Source organism: Cydia pomonella, chromosome 4, assembly GCF_033807575.1.
Source record: "Cydia pomonella isolate Wapato2018A chromosome 4, ilCydPomo1, whole genome shotgun sequence".
NCBI classification, from domain to species: domain Eukaryota; kingdom Metazoa; phylum Arthropoda; class Insecta; order Lepidoptera; family Tortricidae; genus Cydia; species Cydia pomonella.
The window spans coordinates 25,665,128-25,683,016 of NC_084706.1; the positions used below are offsets into that span (position 1 = coordinate 25,665,128).

The window sequence follows — 17,889 nt, forward strand, 5'->3', positions numbered from 1 at the left end:
TCTTTTTTCATCAAACCCATACGTGTGGGGTATCTATGGATAGGTCTTCAAAAATGATATTGAGGTTTCTAATATCATTTTTTTCTAAAATGAATAGTTTGCGCGAGAGACACTTCCAAAGTGGTAAAATGTGTGCCCCCCCCCCGTAACTTCTAAAATAACAGAATGAAAAAACTAAAAAAAATATATGATATACATTGTCATGCAAACTTCCACCGAAAATTGTTTTGAACGAGATCTAATGAGTAGTTTTTTTTTTTTAATACGTCATAAAATAAAATAAAATTTTTTTTTTCATCAAACCCATACGTGTGGGGTATCTATGGATAGGTCTTCAAAAATGATATTTAAGTTCCTAATATCATTGTTTTCTAAACTGAATAGTTTGCGCGAGAGACACTTCTAAAGTGAAAAAATGTGTCCCCCCCCCTGTAACTTCTAAAATAACAGAATGAAAAATCTAAAAAAAATATATGATATACATTACCATGCAAACTTCCACCGAAAATTGGTTTGAACGAGATCTAGTGAGTAGTTTTTTTTAATACGTCATAAAATTTAAAAAAAAATTTTTTCTTCAAACCCATACGTGTGGGGTATCTATGGATAGGTATTCAAAAATGATATTTAGGTTCCTAATATCATTTTTTTCTAAACTGAATAGTTTGCGCGAGAGACACTTACAAAGTGGTAAAATGTGTGTCCAAAGTGGTAAAATGTTGAACAAGATCTAGCAAGTAGATTTTTTTTTAATACGTCTCAAATGGTACGGAACCCTTCATGCGCGAGTCCGACTCGCACTTGGCCGCTTTTTTTTACCTAATGCTAAGGCAATTCCTATGCCATACGTTTCTAACAGTACAATTAAAATTTGTATCTTCTAAACAGGCAACCACCGAAAACGCTGCCGAGTACCTCTGCAAAGTGACAGGCGGCGGTTTCTTGTTGCGTCAATTATATCTCAGACTTGCCGTGCTGGCGTTGCCGCGCGTCGTTATACGCCCAGAAAGACCCTCCGTGACGCGCGGGGAAGAGTTGACATTGGAGTGCGTGGCGGAAGGAAACGCTCAGGTGTCTTGGGAACGTGATGACGGGGCTTTCTCTAGGTAGGACTTGAGATTAAACAGGCAACCACCAAAAACGCTGCGGAGTACCTGTGCAAAGTGACAGGTGGTGGTTTCTTGCTGTGTCAACTATACCTCAGACTTGCCGTGCTGGCGTTGCCGCTTGTCGCAATCCGCTCGGAGAGACCCACAGTGACGCGCGGGGAAGAGTTGACAGTGAAGTGTGTGGCGGATGGCAACGCTCAATGTCTTGGGATCGCATTGATGGGGCTTTCTCCAGGTACGATTAGACTAAGACCTATGTACCTACCTACCTATGTACCTATTAGTTACTATCGTCTCTCAATTACACATATTCACGCACGCACACATAAGTATTCACTTATCGTGTTTGAGTCACTTCTCACTCCTCACTCGTCCTCAAGTTGTGCAATGTGTGCGTAATAACGAGGAATGTAACATGAAATTACAGTTTTCAAGGGCGTCGCCAGCTGATGGGCTGGGGAGGGGGCGGGGGAGTTTATATGACCGATGACCAAGGGGAGGGGGAGGGGCATACATATACATAGAACTTTGGTTCTCTAGGAGGGCAGCGCCCCCTGTCCCCCCTTGGTGACGCCAATGCTATCTTTCAACTTTGTGATAGAAAATTGTACCTGTTGCAGTCGCGTGGAGAACCGAGGGGCAGAGCTGATCTTCCGTAACATAGAAATAGAAGATGAAGGAACTTACAGATGCATTGCTCGAAACAAAGCTGGGGAAACTGCTCAAACTACGCAAATTGTCGTCAATGGTATGTAGCATATAATGTAATAACAATAATAAATACCGGCGTAGGAATTGGACCAGTAGCGGATTTAGGGGGGACGGGATAAGGGGCTTAACTTGCCACCCTAAAGCATCCGAGTCGCTCCATGGAATGTCCCTCCTGTCGAAACCAGGGATGTCCAGGATGCGAATATCCGAAAGCGAATACGAATGTTAGGGAATATGTAGTTGTTATTATCATACCTAATTAGAAAAATCTGTTTGTACATCAAATATAGTTACCGAGCGGGATGTTATAAAGTATATAAAAATGCTGTCTACTGGTCAAAATGCATTACTTGAAAACAGTTTGCGCGCACTGCCCATACGCGAGCGCGAGTCGACGAGACAAGGCATGAGCACGCCATACGCACATTCGCATTCGCAAAACATTCGCTTCATTTAATGCGAATGGGAATGTCCATGCGAATGTTTAAAATGATGCGAATATTCGTATATACGAATGCGAATATTCGTGACGTCCCTATACTCTGTATCTTTAGGTATTTAAATAAAAGTAAACAAACAATTTGTACATATTCGGGTAGTTAGGTATAATATTTATTGGTTAACCAACCAAATACAAAACCGACTGGATCTGTCACAGAACAACCAGACTTTAAACCTACATTATTTGATCATGTAATGTTTTCATCTACCCTCAACTGGCTTAAGAAGGCTTTTGAGGGTAGATTTTGTTTACCTTTTTTTAAATACCTAAAGATAGAGTTTTATAGACAAAACCTATCCTCATTGGGCTCAAAACGGAATCTCGGATCCGTCAGTTAATTTGAGGCCCTCATTGGTTTTCACCATTGGTGAGTTAAATTGGAATAACTTTTAAACGACTCTTGAATGGAAATTGAATCGCACCAAAATATATATTTGAAAAAAAAAATTATTTTTCGCTGACTGAGCATTTTTTCATAATGAGTGAATGCCAATCAACGTTAGGTACTTAATTAAAAGGACATGAGAGGTCTGCTAAGACTACTTTGGTGTAACAACATGGGATCGGGTCAAGCTGGGACACTCCGACAACACCGATTGTCGAATGTGTGTCGAAGAGGAAGAGACAGTAATTATGAATTCACCTAATGTGTGAATGTCACGCCCTCGCCAGAAAAAGAATAAAAGACTTTGGAGCAGGCTATCTGGAACCAAAGGAGTTCAAAAGGTTACCCATGAGCTCCATCATCCAGCACATGGAGATGGTCGAAAAAGATCTTGAGTAACTGATCCCTATGGGTCGAAGTGTATCCGCAAGAGCCCCCGAATATCATAAGATAAAATACCCTCCGTGCTCCATTATAAATCCAGCCTGTATACCTAACGGATCTGCCAACTGGGTGAATCAACTTTTCAGTGTCACGCGTTGCCATGGTTACGCTTTTCTGTCCCTTGGACAACCACTCTTGAAATCCTGATTTTATGGTATTTTAATATATCAAATATGCATTTTTCTTTTTTTTTATGATTGAGGAGGCAAACGAGCAGACGGATCACCTGATGGTAAGCGATTACCGCCGCCCATGGACACCTGCAACACCAGAGGGGTTGTAAGTGCGTTGCCGGCCTTTAAGATGAGACTACGCTCTTTTGTTGAAGGTTTGAAGGTCGTATCGGTCCGGAAATACCGCAGGCGACGGTTCATTCCACAGTTTAGCAGTGCGAGGTAGAAAGTTCCTGGAAAAACGCTCAGTTTTATGCCATTTCTATAACAGGCACTGAGCAATGTTAGTAATTCTTCCTACAACATATCTTCGAACAAACTGTACCAGTATCCCTTGGACAATGGGACAGGATAATAATAATAATAAAATAATAATTCAGCCTATATACGTCCCACTGCTGGGCACAGGCCTCCTCTCATGCGCGAGGGGGCTCGGGCTATAGCTATAGTATAGGGGACTTCACATACACCTTTGAATTTCTTCGCAGATGTATGCAGGTTTCCTCACGATGTTTTCCTTCACCGAAAAGCACAAACAAAAATACACACACACACACACACACACACACACACACACACACACACACACACACACACACACACACACACAGGATAATAACACATAAAAATCATTCGCCACACTAACAAATGGAAAGGCAGCTTTAATATTTTACATTTAAGTTATACCGGTTTTATTATAAAAGAAAATTAATTGGAATTATTTAAGTAACGTGTTGTTTAACGTGGGTAAATCAGACAGCCCCATGTGCAGAGCGTGCAGAAGAGGAAACAACAAAACACATTCTCCTAGACTGCAAACAGGTAGAAGTATACAGGAGTAAATACACTAGGCAAAGGAGGCAGTTAGCAACCTGAAAACATTGCTAGGCTTCGTGAAGAAGCTGGGGTGGTTAGAGTAGCGCTACCTCGTTACACGCAAAATAGGCATAATGGTTGTCGATTTGCGGAAAATTCCCAGAAGCACTAACTAACGTGTTGTTTTCTATGTAGATTTACCACCGCCACAACAACAAATACAACCACCAGAAGCCAGCCCTCGAGTGACCGTCAACGTGCGCCAACTGAAGATAGCAAGAGGAGAAAGTAGGACTGTGGACTGTACGCCTGAGGGGTCCCCGCTACCGAGGGTTCAGTGGAGCAAGGTATAGATTGTAGTAGACAGAGAGAATCATACTGTCTTTTTCTTACGCTAGCACCCTAAAGAAAGGGATGATTATAGTTTTCCTGGTTCTTACTATTGTTTGCCAGGGGTCTCCCTCTGATGGTCGCATACTTTTGTCATATTTTTTATTGTCATAACACTTTATGCATAAAATTGTAAGTCGTAAAAATATTTAGTCATAATTATTCCTGAGCTTAACTGGGCTTTTGTTATAAATGAGTTATGTCATAATTTTTATAGTCATTAATTTAATTCGCATAAAATTTTAGGTTACGTTCGGTAGGTATCAGTGGCGGATCGTTCAAAGAACTCGATTCCCACCGGCTTGTCTAAACTTCAGCCCGTTGAGCACTTACAGCCCGTTGAGCGATCATAACACTAGTTGTTAAGCTACTTATATACTTATGTTAAAATGTAAGTCACAACAGTTCTTCTGTGTGTGTGGCTTTAAGAATCAATATAAATTCATTTGAGTCTAAGTTACCTACGGAATTTCATATTTAAAAGGGAGAAGGCGAGTTCAGCAATGGCGTTAGACAAAACGGAACCAAGCTGACAATAACCAACGCACAAGACGATGACGCAGGGGACTACGTGTGCACCGGCATCGTGCAAGCGACACCGGTGTGGACGGATTACTTACAAGTTGTGATAGAAGGTATGAACAAAACGTATTGAGCGTTATACAAGACGGAACCAAATTAACAGTAACCAACGCGCAAGACAGTAACGCAGGGGACTACGTGTGCACCGGCATCGTGCAAGCGACAACGGTGTGGACGGATTATCTACAAGTTGTGATAGAAGGTACGAACAAAAACTATTAAGCGTTATAAAAGACGGAGCCAAACTACTAATAACCAACGTGCAAGACGGTGACGCAGGGGACTATGTGTGCACCGGCATCGTGCAAGCGGCACCGGTGTGGAAGGATTTCCTGCAAGTTGTGATAAAAGGTATAAGTAATCTTCAACAAATGTCGTCTTTGTAAAATATCTTCATTATAACGTATTATAATGTGTTTCTTTTCCTATCTAGATATACCAGAAACTCCACCACAACCACAAATACAACCATCACAAGCCAGCCCTCGAGTAAGAGTCAACATTCGCCAACTGACTATACCAAGAGGAGAAAGTAGGACCGTGGACTGTAATCCGGAGGGATCCCCGCTACCGAGGGTCCAATGGAGCAAGGTTTGTTTGACTGTTAATCGGTTTTTGCATAGCTTAAATCTTAATAAATGTACCTCTTCGGCATTTTGAAATAATCAAAAAACTGAATCAAGAGAAATACTGTCTTTTTTTAATACTACGTCGGTGGCAAACAACCACACGGCCCGCCTGATAGTAAGCAGTCTCTGTAGCCTATAGACGCCTACAACTTCAGAGGTGTTACATGCGCATTGTCGACCCTAACACTCCGCACCCTCGTTGAGCTCTGACAACCTTACCTACTCACCGGCAGGAACACAACACTATGAGTAGGCTCTAGCGTTATTTGGCTGCAGTTTTCTTGAAAGGTGGAGTTCCCCAGTTGTTTAAAGACAAACCCGGGTCCAAAACAAGCCTAAAGACTTCAAGCAGCTGCTTTAGCACTTATTTATAAGCCACATCTTAACAGTATTATTAAATCTGTTACTATTGAGATTCCTGAAACGGATTTCTTGTGATGCGGAGGGATGAAAGTCATGTGACGAGAAAGGTATTACGAATGAATGTGGAGGGATGGAACGGCAGAGGAAAACCTAGGAAACGGTGGATGGATTGTGTGAGAGATGACATGAAACGAACGCGAGTGAACGATGAGATGACGGGTGACAGAAAGATATGGAAGGAAAAGACATGCTGCGCCGACCCCAAATGAATGGGATAAGGGCAAGCGAATGATGATTGAGATTCTTAAAACTATCTGGCAATTTCTTAAATATGTCAATACTCATCATAAAACAATTATTACATGTCAGTTTTAGTCTAGCTAAGGGCTATTTATATACTTAGTAAGTTTTTTATCCATAATAAACACACATCCTTTATTTAATCCTTTATTTATGTAATTGCATTAAACTTGGACACATTTGCACACAACACATAATATAAGTATACCTACCGAGTTGGGCCTTTTAAAAAGTTATTGTACAAAAGTGACATCGTTTGAGGAGTATAATGTATGTTTCAGTTATTTGCTCGTATTACAGGCCCAATTGCTATTTTGACCCTGAAATATTGCGTTTATGTATATAGTTGTCATATTGTTCATTTTTCATAAAATGTAAGTAATTACATAAATCTTTACACTTCCAATTTCATATACTTACAGGGAGAAGGCGACTTCAGCAATGGTGTCAAACAGGACGGAAACGCTCTAACAATAATTAACGCCCAAGACGGTGACGCAGGGGACTACGTGTGCACCGGCATTGTGCAAGCCACACCGGTCTGGACGGATTACCTACAAGTTGTTATAGAAGGTATGAACTTAACGTGTCAAGTGTTATACAAGATGGAACCAAGCTGACAATAACCAACGTGTAAGACGGTGACGCAGGGGACTACGTGTGCACCGGTATTGTGCAAGCAACACGGTGTGTCGGGTTACCTGCAGGTTGTGACTTGTGGTAGTGTAACAACTCGCCTAGCTTGTATACCAATAAATGATTATTGTTCTACTATAGGTTAGTATCAAGGGTACATTTAACTCATTTAGGACTGCCTGAGGTTATAATAGGAGATGATCCAGCTAGCCAGAACGGACAGTTCGCGTCTAACTTTACACTTGTACAATCGACTTTTAACAAAGTATTGTTGAAAATTGAAGTGAATGAAAAAAGAGATATTGCACCAAAGTGTATTATCGTTATTACCTGGAATTTTCCTATTGGAAGATTTCAGTAGAAGGTATGGATGGACTGGTTTTCATCAAATGTCGTCTTAATCTTAATTTGTTTTACATTATATATAAGTATAATGTATTTTAACGTTGTTGTCTCTGTAGATGTGCCGCCACCACCACCACCACAACCACAAGTACAAGCGAGCCCTAGAGTAACAGTCAACGTGCGCCAACTGAAGATACCAAGAGGAGAAAGCAGGACTGTAGACTGCAGTCCTGAGGGATCTCCTTTACCGAGAGTTCAGTGGAGCAAGGTTTGCTACATTAGTACTATTACGAAGTGTGGATCACACTTACCATGGTATATAATCGGATTAGGATGGGATGGACATGAAGACAGGTCACGGGAACCGTTTGAGACACGCGGATGTCATTTCGACTGAAGAATAAAATTTATAAAACCATTGATTATGACTGTGGTCAGCTAACATCAGTATGGGTATGGGACGCGGAGGATTAAAAGTCATGGGACGAGAAAGGTATTAGGAATAAATGTTGAATAGTGTAAGAGTACCTTTTACTTGATTAAGTTAAAAATCATCATATGATTTACATTTTAGAATGCAAACAAGTCCTAAACATTATTTTGATTTAAAGGAAGAAGGCGAGTTCAGCAATGGCGTCAGACAGGACGGAAACGTTCTAATAATAAGTAACGCCCAAGACGGTGACGCAGGGAACTACGTGTGCACCGGCATTGTGCAAGCCACACCGGTCTGGACGGATTACCTGCAAGTTGTCATAGAAGGTATGAACTTAACTTATGAAGCGTTATACAAGACGGAACCAAGCTGACAATAACCAAAGCGCAAGACGGTGATGCAGGGGACTACGTGTGCCAGCATCGTGCAAGCGACGCTAGTGTGGACGGATTACCTGCAAGTTGTCATAGAAGGTATTAACTTAACGTATTAAGTGTTATACAAGACGAAACTAAGCTGATAATAACCAAAGCGCAAGACGGTGACGCAGGGGACTAAGTGTGCACCGGCATTGTGTAAGCGGCACCGGTCTGGACGGATTACCTGCAATTTGTCATAGAAGGTATGAACTAAACGTATGAAGCGTCATACAGGATGGAACCAAGTTGGCAATAACCACCGGCATTGTGCAAGCGCCACCCCTGTGGACATCTGTCCAATAACAATACCTGCAATTTCTCATAGAATTTAACGCTATTATTTCTTTTCAAACGGATCCCTTTATTTGACATAATTATTGAAAGTCATAATGTAATGATTGTTAGATTATCATTTATCATAATTCTGAAACCGTTAACTTCTCAGGATCGTAAGGTTATCCTATAGATAGGTCAGGTTTGTTTTATGGCAATCCTGAAAAGTTACGCGTTTAAAAAAATCAAATTATGACTAACGAAAATGCGGACAAACAATACATAATGACTTAAAACTTTATGGGAAACAATAGGGACCCCTTTTCAAAACCTTGCTTCTTTTCAAGAGATAGTTTGTTGTGTAAATATGAATTACAAGTGTATCTATAGGTGACCATTGGCGGATCCAAGAATTTGTTTTGGGAGGAACGTACCTTTTTTTTTATATACTACGTCGGTGGCAAACAAGCATACGGCCCGCCTGATGGTAAGCAGTCTCCGTAGCCTATGTACGCCTGCAACTCCAAAGGAGTTACATGCGCGTTGCCGACCCTAAACCCCCCCCTCGTTGAGCTCTGGCAACCTTACTCACCAGCAGGAACACAACACTATGAGTAGGGTCTAGCGTTATTTGGCTGCTGTTTTCTGTAAAGTGGAGGTACTTCACCAGTTGGGCTCTGCTCTAGATCTGGAATGACATCCACTGGCTGTGCCCTACCACACAAAGCGAGATGTCATTCACAATGCCCATACCTCTCTTTTGGACGTAGTTTAAGGACGTACCTACTTTCCTTGTAGTTATTTGAAATGAAAAGTAGGTACTCGGAGTGGTTTACTCTGGCACCCATTCTGACTGGAACTATTGGCATTTGAGTCGAAAGATGGATATGGATGTGCCTATGTTTTACAACTACATAATTGTCATATAAATTCCTATATAAATATAAGACTAATTAAAACAAAGAAAATATTACTTTGCTAATCTGCGAAAAGATAACGTGCTAGTCAATCAGTCAGTGTTAACCCGTTATACTTACTTGCGTATTTTTACATGCAATTAATGTTCCCACCCTCCCACCGCAAAAATAAATACGCAAACGAATATAACAACCCACCACCAAAAGGACAAAACTGAGTAAGTAGTGGTTTGTTATATTTCTTTTTGCGGTGGGAGGATGGGAACATTAATTGCATATAAAAATACGCAAGTAAGTATAACGGTTTGGCACTGATTAACTAGCACATTATCTTTTCGCGGATTACCAAAGGAATATTTTTGTTTTAATTAGTCTGGATTCTGTTCATTATTTATAAATAAGACGTTTAGACTTTTAGAGTGGCACATTTACACTTGGTTACTACATAGTCTGTGCGGAGAGTACTGTACGTGTTGCTTTCCATGTAGATTCACCGCAACAACCACAAAGCAGCCCTAGAGTGTCAGTCAGTGAACCCCAAGTGAGAATACCAAGAGGAGGAAGTAAGAAAGTCGAATGCATCCCTGAGGGATCCCCGTTGCCTAGAGTACAGTGGTCCAAGGTGAGTCTTGCCCCCCCCCCCCCCCCCCCACCCTAGGTGATCCATCTGCTCGTTAGCCTCCTGTATCATAAAAAAAGAGTAGTTTTTCTATTTGACGACTGTAATGCAGAGATCGGAACCGGTTTTTTGCAAAAACATCGAAATAACCATATATTTCGGTTTATTTTATACTCTAAATGTAGGACTCAGTTGTGTTTTCAGATAACGACTTCGTATTATTAGATTGCCTAATTAGAAATGAAGTAATTAACAAAGAACGAAAAAATACCGTTTTCGTTCCCATACAAAAAATACCGGTTTCCGATCCCTGCTGTAATGGTTGAATTAAGATTTCGTATACTTACCAAACAATAATTGCGTACTTTTCAAATGAAAAAATGAAATGAAATATGGGCTCCCAACTCAACTATAAGATTCATTTCAATACGCTGTTGTAAACTATAAAAAATTACCAATCACGTGCCGCCGCGCTCCTATACAAAATACTAAACGGGCGCGAAGTCACGCGTTATGTATTTTGTACTACATTTTTGTCTTGAGACACTTACCAATTTTTATTAATTATTTCGTTTTTATAGTAAAAAAAGTATTATTTTAGATGACTCGTACAAAAAGTATTATATACAATAGTGATATAATAAGGCTTTTCAATCTCGTACCTTACTTAGGCAACTCAGCAAGTTTCGTTGCCAAGACACGGTACTCGATTGAAATGCTCTATATTATATCACGATTATATAAAATATTATTATGTGACTGATATATAATGATGTTCAAAATATAACCAATTTCTGACTCCCACATATTACTTACAGGAAGAGGGAGATTTCGGCAACGGAGTCGAAATAGAGGGCAACGCGCTGATAATTTCGAATGCACAAGACACAGAGTCGGGAAATTATGTGTGTTCCGCGCTTGTACAAGCAACGCCCGTTTACACTGCTTACCTTCAAATTGTGGTAGAAGGTATTGCTTATTTTGTATATTTATTACGTCAGGTCAGAGGTGTTGATTATACAAGATTATTTTAAAATCGACAATCTTCTTACGATTCTATCGCTTTTTTATGTAGCCTATTTTGTGTCCCACTGCTGGGCAAAGACCTCCCCTCTCTTCCGCCACTCATCACGGTTTGGTGCGTGTTCCCGCCAGTCGCTGCAAAAAGCTTCAAGGTCATCCCGCCATCTCTTTTTTGGTCTGCCTCTGCCGCGGCTAATCTGCGGTTATTCGGTAGCCAATTTGGCCGACCGATCCGGGTGCATACGGCAGGCGTGTCCCGCCCAACACCAGTTAAGCTTAGCGGCCTTAACACCCACATCTACGATACCAGTTCTGGAGCACAGGTCTCGGTTCCTAACCCGATCGGTTCTTTGAACTCCTAGTACTCATATGCTGCGCTCCATTGCTCGCTGGCAATTCTTGAGTCGGGAATTCTGGGCTTCCGTTAATAACAAAGTTTTTATCGCTTATTGTACTTTTTTCCAAAATCCTTTAATTTTGGCCCAACAGTACGAGATTTATTCAGATTCTAGTCATAAAGTCGAAACTTGAGTCCTTATCTCGATAAGTGTTTTGTAAAGACTTGAGCCCATTAAAGATAGATAACTCTCAAATTATGTACAAAAGTTCGCTAAAAGCCATTATCTTCACATTAATTTCATGGGTTATGCCAAATCATTAAAAAAATACAAATTTACTTTGTGTTCGTCGTAGATAAAACCTTTGACGAAGTGTTTATTAGGAGACTCGAGTCCTTTTAAATTTCACTTAGAGTGTGAGTCTGAGTGTGTGTGTGTGTGTGTGTGTGTGTGTGTGTGTGTGTGTGTCTTACCAAATTTATTTTGCCAAAAACTTACTACTGATGGTTTATGTTCTGTTTATTGACTAGTACTATTACCTACCCTGTTTTTAAAAAATAAAATTCCAATGATCTTAACAGTTAGTTGTCTTTTATTTCAGATGTGGAACCCGTCACCGAACCAAGACCATCAGACGAAAATCCGCCAAAAGTCGCAGTCAGCGAGTCACAAGTGAAAATAACAGTGGGAGAGAGTAAAACTATCGACTGTAATCCTGAGGGATATCCTTTACCAACCGTTCAGTGGACGAAGGTATTTTTTTGCATTTCTTTATGGATTTTCTAAAAAAAATACCAACAACAATCTAAGAAACTTACTACAAACGGAAAACTTGAAATGTTGCATTTAAAAACAGCAGGTGCCGGAATCCTCAAGAAATTTCTTGAATAATAAAAAATATTATTACTTTACTGGTTGCTAAAGAAGTTCTACAAACATAAAACTCCAAATAGACATCTGTACTTACCACTGTTGCGTAAGTTTTGCATAAGAAATATATTCTTAAAATACGTTACGTATTTGCGATTGCAAACATTAGGCGCAGTGAGTTCAGGTCCTTGTAGCTAGCTGATCACTGAGTGGACGGCCGTGCATAACCGGGATCGCGATTTTTCCAAAATTCTGCTGGCTGAAACCACTGCACTGTACGGGGTCCCTGCTGTCTATGGTTTAGTAATGTTTGCTATATTTAGTCGACATAAATACAGGGAAAGGCTCAGGATGTCTGCCAGATCTATCTGGCAGATATGTCTGCGTCTAATATGCGGTATACATTAACAAATTTGTATATCCGAAAGTTCTTGCGTTTATCCGTTCTTGCCTTCTTCCTTTCGTAATTTGTCTCACTTGATTCATCGGAAGATCAGCCACCAACTCAACTGGAAGCCACCAGCAACACGCTGAGATGAGGCCATTTCGTTATATTATGTAATTAGTCTTGTTTGTGTTTACGAACAAAAATAATTCTATTCTATTCTATCCCTAGCCAAAGAGCTTTCGCTATTATAACTAAGGGCATCCGCCAGCTAGCGCGGTTGCATGGAGCGGGTTACCGAATAACTATTAAATTAAAAATTTAAAGAACCCCTCACGCTATTATGCCAAAAATGCCTTACATCATTTTGGAAAAGAGCTGATACTCTTCAAACTCCTAGATCAATGTATATCAAACATACTTAGTTAAGAACCACCACAAAGAAACGCTTAATTTATTTGTGTTAGACTATTTAAGTAGTTATAAGACTATAACATAAATATTGACTGTAATATTGATTAATTAAGGTATGATGTGGCTGACATAATCATTAAGGATTGTAAGTCTCTAAATAATAAAAGAAAAAAAAAAAGAAACGCTTTTACGTAAAATGCATCGTGCATGCATCGAAATCGGTCCATCTGTTCACAGACAGACAGACATTGGCGTCAATCATATCACATTTTTGTGTTGGGGGTTAAACTATTTTTAACGCTATTGTTATGAGCAACGCTAACGGACGCGTGCGACGGATTTTACCTACAATGGCACCCGCGTGCGTGTGCCAGCTCCTTGCACCCGCACCAAATAGCGGACGCCCTAACGTAGCGCCTTATTAGCGAATAACTCGCGAACGCGAAGCGACGCGGCGCAGCGGCCCACGGCATTCGCGGTCGCAACGAGACCGCCCACGTAGGACACTTCCATAGGTATCAAAGGATTGATTCACCCGCGCTGCTTTCGCTTAAGCCGCTGCGTAAGACTTGTCATTAAATCCTTTTTATTATTTATATAGGAGGAAGGCCAATTCACCAGTGGAACCAGACAGGAGGGCGATGCGCTGGTAATATCAGAGGCTAAAGAAGATGACACGGGGAATTACATATGCAGTGCCGTCGTGGATAGAACCACGGTGTATAATGATTACCTTTCTGTTGAAGTTGAAGGTAACAAAATAGGTACGTATCTTTCGTAAATATTTCTTATAAAGGATGGCCAATTCAGCAGCAGCACCAGACAAGAGTAGTTCTATTTTATTGTAGTTATATTGCTTATTCCATACTACAAGTAGGTACGACTTGTAAACAAACTACCCGAACAGTTAAAACAAGAACGCAACGATAAATTGTTTAAAAATAAACTAAAAAAACTATTCACCGAAAAGTCGTACACTACTACACAATTGACGAGTTTTTAAATGATAATAATTTGTTAGAATGGAACCCGTAAAGCAATATCATCATCATCATCATCAGGCCTTGTACATCTTTACAGATGATTTAAGCAGCATCTATGATCTAGCGACAGCGCCGCTCGTGGCTATACAAACCGATTCTTGAACGGCATAATCGTCCACATTTATGGCCCTGTTTTCTATGTCCATAAATACGAAAAAGACAGTAATTTTAGCGCAAGGTTACACTTTTCCGCCGTCCATCTCGCTGGAAGGTGTGCCTTTAGAGATAGTCGATAAGTTCTGGTACTTAGGGTCGACCGTGTCGAGCAACCTCTCCCTTGATGCAGAGGTCAACGTTCACATCGGCAAGGCAGCCACGACGTTCGGCAGGTTACGTAACAATATAACCTATCAATAATATGACCTCTTTCATATTTTTGTTATTTTATTTATAATGTGAATAATTTTAGAAAAATGTGACATTAAATCGTTAAGTTTTGGATTGATATAAAGCATAACCTTTAGTATTAACTTTGACATTGATGAATTATCCTAGATATGTGTTTGTATAATATTATAAATAACGTTGGTAAGCGAATATGACATTAAATTATTAGCTTCTTATCATATTCTAATGGTGTTAAATTAGATATGCATGAATTTATAAGTACTATAGTATATAAATAGGTAAGTACTTATGAGGTACCCATAAGTACTAACATTATGCGCCCTACCCGGGTGTCATGTACTGACTACATTCAACTAACATCTTCTGTAATGCACATTACTTTTAATGTTGAATAAATGAAATGAATGAAACGAGCTTCACGTTCCAAAGGCCCCGCTCTTCCTCATACATTTTGCGGTATCTCTGATTGTCCAAAGATGACGTTTACCAATTCAGTGACCACAAAACATATGGTGCAGTACAACGCCATCTGTTTTGGTTGTCAAACTAAAGTAAACAATTTTACGATAATGATAAGTAAAGATGAAATACTGGACTTTAAAAATACTTTATTTAATCAAATTAATTACAAAATACGTTACAATTTACACTTCAAGTAACCCTAACAATAGTCGCGGGAACAAGAAAGCTCTGAAGGTCGTGCAGCCCTTTTATCGGCTCGGTATCCCCGCCGAAGTTTGCTGCCACTCCAGGTAGACGGGGCGGCGGCTACCTGGTCCTATAGATAGATGGCGTTGTAGCGGCTCCTCGTAGTGTCTTCATGAGTCGCTAGGTGTCGCTTTCAGCACTTAGCGCCATGGTTGCCAACACTAAGGGGCACGGTTTTTTCTTAGACTTTAGAATTCTCTTTCTATGCACTTTATGTATTTTGAATAATATTAGTTACAGATAAAAGCATATGCAAGTTGGAGTTGGAGACTAGTTGGTGCTATGGCGTGCGCTGGTACTACGATATTGGTGAACACAAGTAAGCAACGATATTTACATAGGGATAGCAAACAACAAATATTCAACTAAGTTTCACCTGTCCAATTTCTTGGCCACCTTGAAAGGATGGGTGACGATCGGGCAGTCAAAAAGGCGTACTTGAAGTCGACCAACTGGTCCCGTTGGTCATCCTAAATATAGTTGGGCGGTTAGAGTGAAAGTGAGTGAAATCCGCAAATTGCGGGGATCTTTCCCTTTTACTCTTACTAAGATGTAATTAGAATGACAGAGAAAAATGCTCGCAGTAGACGAACTTAAATTTTCGCGGTTATAGCCCTGGACCGAGTAATGTGGCGTGCTCTTGTGTTGGAGGCCAAGACTAATTTGGGGTCATCGCGCTGGCCAAGTAAGTAAGTTAGTAGTCCAATGTGTATCGCTCGCTCTCTCATTAAGTAAAATGTGAGACGCAAATACAATTTCAACCAAGAAATTGGACAGGTGGAATACTACTTCATTACTATTCTCATTTCCTTATCATACTCACCAAAAATAAGGCAGAAAGTACTTCTTCCTCGCGTTGTCCCGGCATTTTGCCACGGCTCATGGGAGCCTGGGGTCCGCTTGACAACTAATCCCAAGATTTGGCGTAGGCACTAATTTTACGAAAGCGACTGCCATCTGCCCTTCCAACCCAGAGGGTAAACTAGGCCTTGTTGGGATTAGTCCGGTTTCCTCACGATGTTTTCCTTCACCGAAAAGCGGCTGGTAAATATCAAATGATATGAAAATAAGGCAGAAAGTGAAAGTCAAAAAGAAGATGTACCTAATAAACGAAGAAGCATGCGAAGTGATTTTAAATCATATTAACGGTGTCTTAGCAGCGCTGGTGGCCTAGCTGTAAGAGCATGCGACTTGCAATCTGGAGGTCGTGGGTTCAAACCCCGACTCGTACCAATGAGTTTTTCGGAACATGTGTACGAAACATATGATATTCACCAGTCGAATTTCGGTGAAGGAAAACTACGTGAGGAAACCGGGCTAATCCCAATAAGGACTTGTTTATCCTCTGGGTTGGAACAGAAGGCAGTCGCTTTCGTTAAAGCGCCCTCGTGTTGTCCCGGCATTTTACCACGGCTCATGGGAGCCTGGGCTCCGCTTGACAACTAATCCCAAGATTTGGCGTAGGCACTAATTGTGGCTTAACTAATAGGCTTTGATGGGATTAGTCCGGTTTCCTCACGATGTTTTCCTTCACCGAAAAGCGACTGGTAAATATCAAATGATATTTCGTACACAAGTTCCGAAAAACTCATTGGTACGAGCCGGGGTTAGAACCCGCGGCCTCCAGATTGCAAGTCGCACGCTCTTACCGCTAGGCCACCAGCGGTACTCGGTATCTGTGACATGGCTAGACTACCACATGGTAGTCTAGCCATGTCACAGATATAATAAATATTATAGGGACATTCTTACACAAATTGACTAAGTCCCACGGTAAACTCAAGAAGGCTTGTGTTATGGGTAATCAAGCAACGATATGTATAATATACAAATACTTAAATACATAGAAAACAAATACCTATCTGTACTCATCACACAAATACACGCGCATGCCCTTACCGGGATTCGAACCCAGGACCATCGGCTTCATAGGCAGGGTCACTACCCACTAGACCAGACCGGTCGTCAAGTAAGATAAATATGTATACCCAGCTGCAAAAGTACATACCCACTACATGCACTATTGCAGCTCGCGTTACATGAAATTATATTTCTGCATGTCTTTTTAAAATTAGAGCATAATTACGATTGTATAGGGGCGGTATTTTACAGCGGGTATTCTTGAGATTTAACTGGATGTTTTTTTTCAGATGCGTTTCATACGCATGGGGTGGCTGTGGAGGTAATGCCAATAAATTCGACAGCGAAGAGGCGTGCAGCCTGGCGTGCGATGGCGTGTAGCGCAAGAGACGCGGCAAAGGCGACCAGAGGACCTACCGCGAACCACGTTCGACGTGTTACCTCCCTATCACACTTACGTACGAATTACAAGTGCGACAGAGAGGCAACACGTCGAACGTGGTTCGCGGTAGGCCTCCACACGCGACCAGGGCCGTAGCTAGGAGCATTATGAGACAATGCCCTACCTTAAAATCCCATTGTACCATCGACTTTGATAATATAGGTGTTGCACCCTACCTGTAATTGTCTTATCTTAAATTCAACTCCTGCCTACTACGGCCATGGACGCAACACAAACAATATCGAACTTACGCGTTTAAATTTTTACACCTCAGCAGCTCGAACAAGCCTACTTTCGTCACGAACGAGTGACGAAAGTGCGACTTTCCTCACTCCAGGGAGTGAGACAAGCTTTCGTCATAATGATGATGCCTTTCATTCATGAATCTAAATAAATGTGGTTAACTCTA

General features: G+C 40.9%; 1 protein-coding gene across 1 annotated transcript in view; it reads left to right on the forward strand.

Annotated features, from left to right (window-relative positions):
• Positions 1–17,889, forward strand: part of LOC133517351 (basement membrane-specific heparan sulfate proteoglycan core protein-like) — a 29,837-nt gene extending 11,948 nt beyond the window's left edge. The window contains exons 8-21 of the mRNA XM_061850647.1: positions 889–1,106; positions 1,730–1,857; positions 4,336–4,487; positions 5,015–5,165; positions 5,546–5,703; positions 6,827–6,977; positions 7,502–7,653; positions 7,997–8,147; positions 9,919–10,052; positions 10,868–11,018; positions 12,012–12,163; positions 13,681–13,843; positions 15,419–15,497; positions 17,329–17,889. Coding sequence (XP_061706631.1) covers positions 889–1,106; positions 1,730–1,857; positions 4,336–4,487; positions 5,015–5,165; positions 5,546–5,703; positions 6,827–6,977; positions 7,502–7,653; positions 7,997–8,147; positions 9,919–10,052; positions 10,868–11,018; positions 12,012–12,163; positions 13,681–13,843; positions 15,419–15,497; positions 17,329–17,419 — 2,031 coding nt within the window. The 3' untranslated portion in view covers positions 17,420–17,889. The remainder of the gene's footprint in view (positions 1–888; positions 1,107–1,729; positions 1,858–4,335; positions 4,488–5,014; positions 5,166–5,545; positions 5,704–6,826; positions 6,978–7,501; positions 7,654–7,996; positions 8,148–9,918; positions 10,053–10,867; positions 11,019–12,011; positions 12,164–13,680; positions 13,844–15,418; positions 15,498–17,328) is intronic.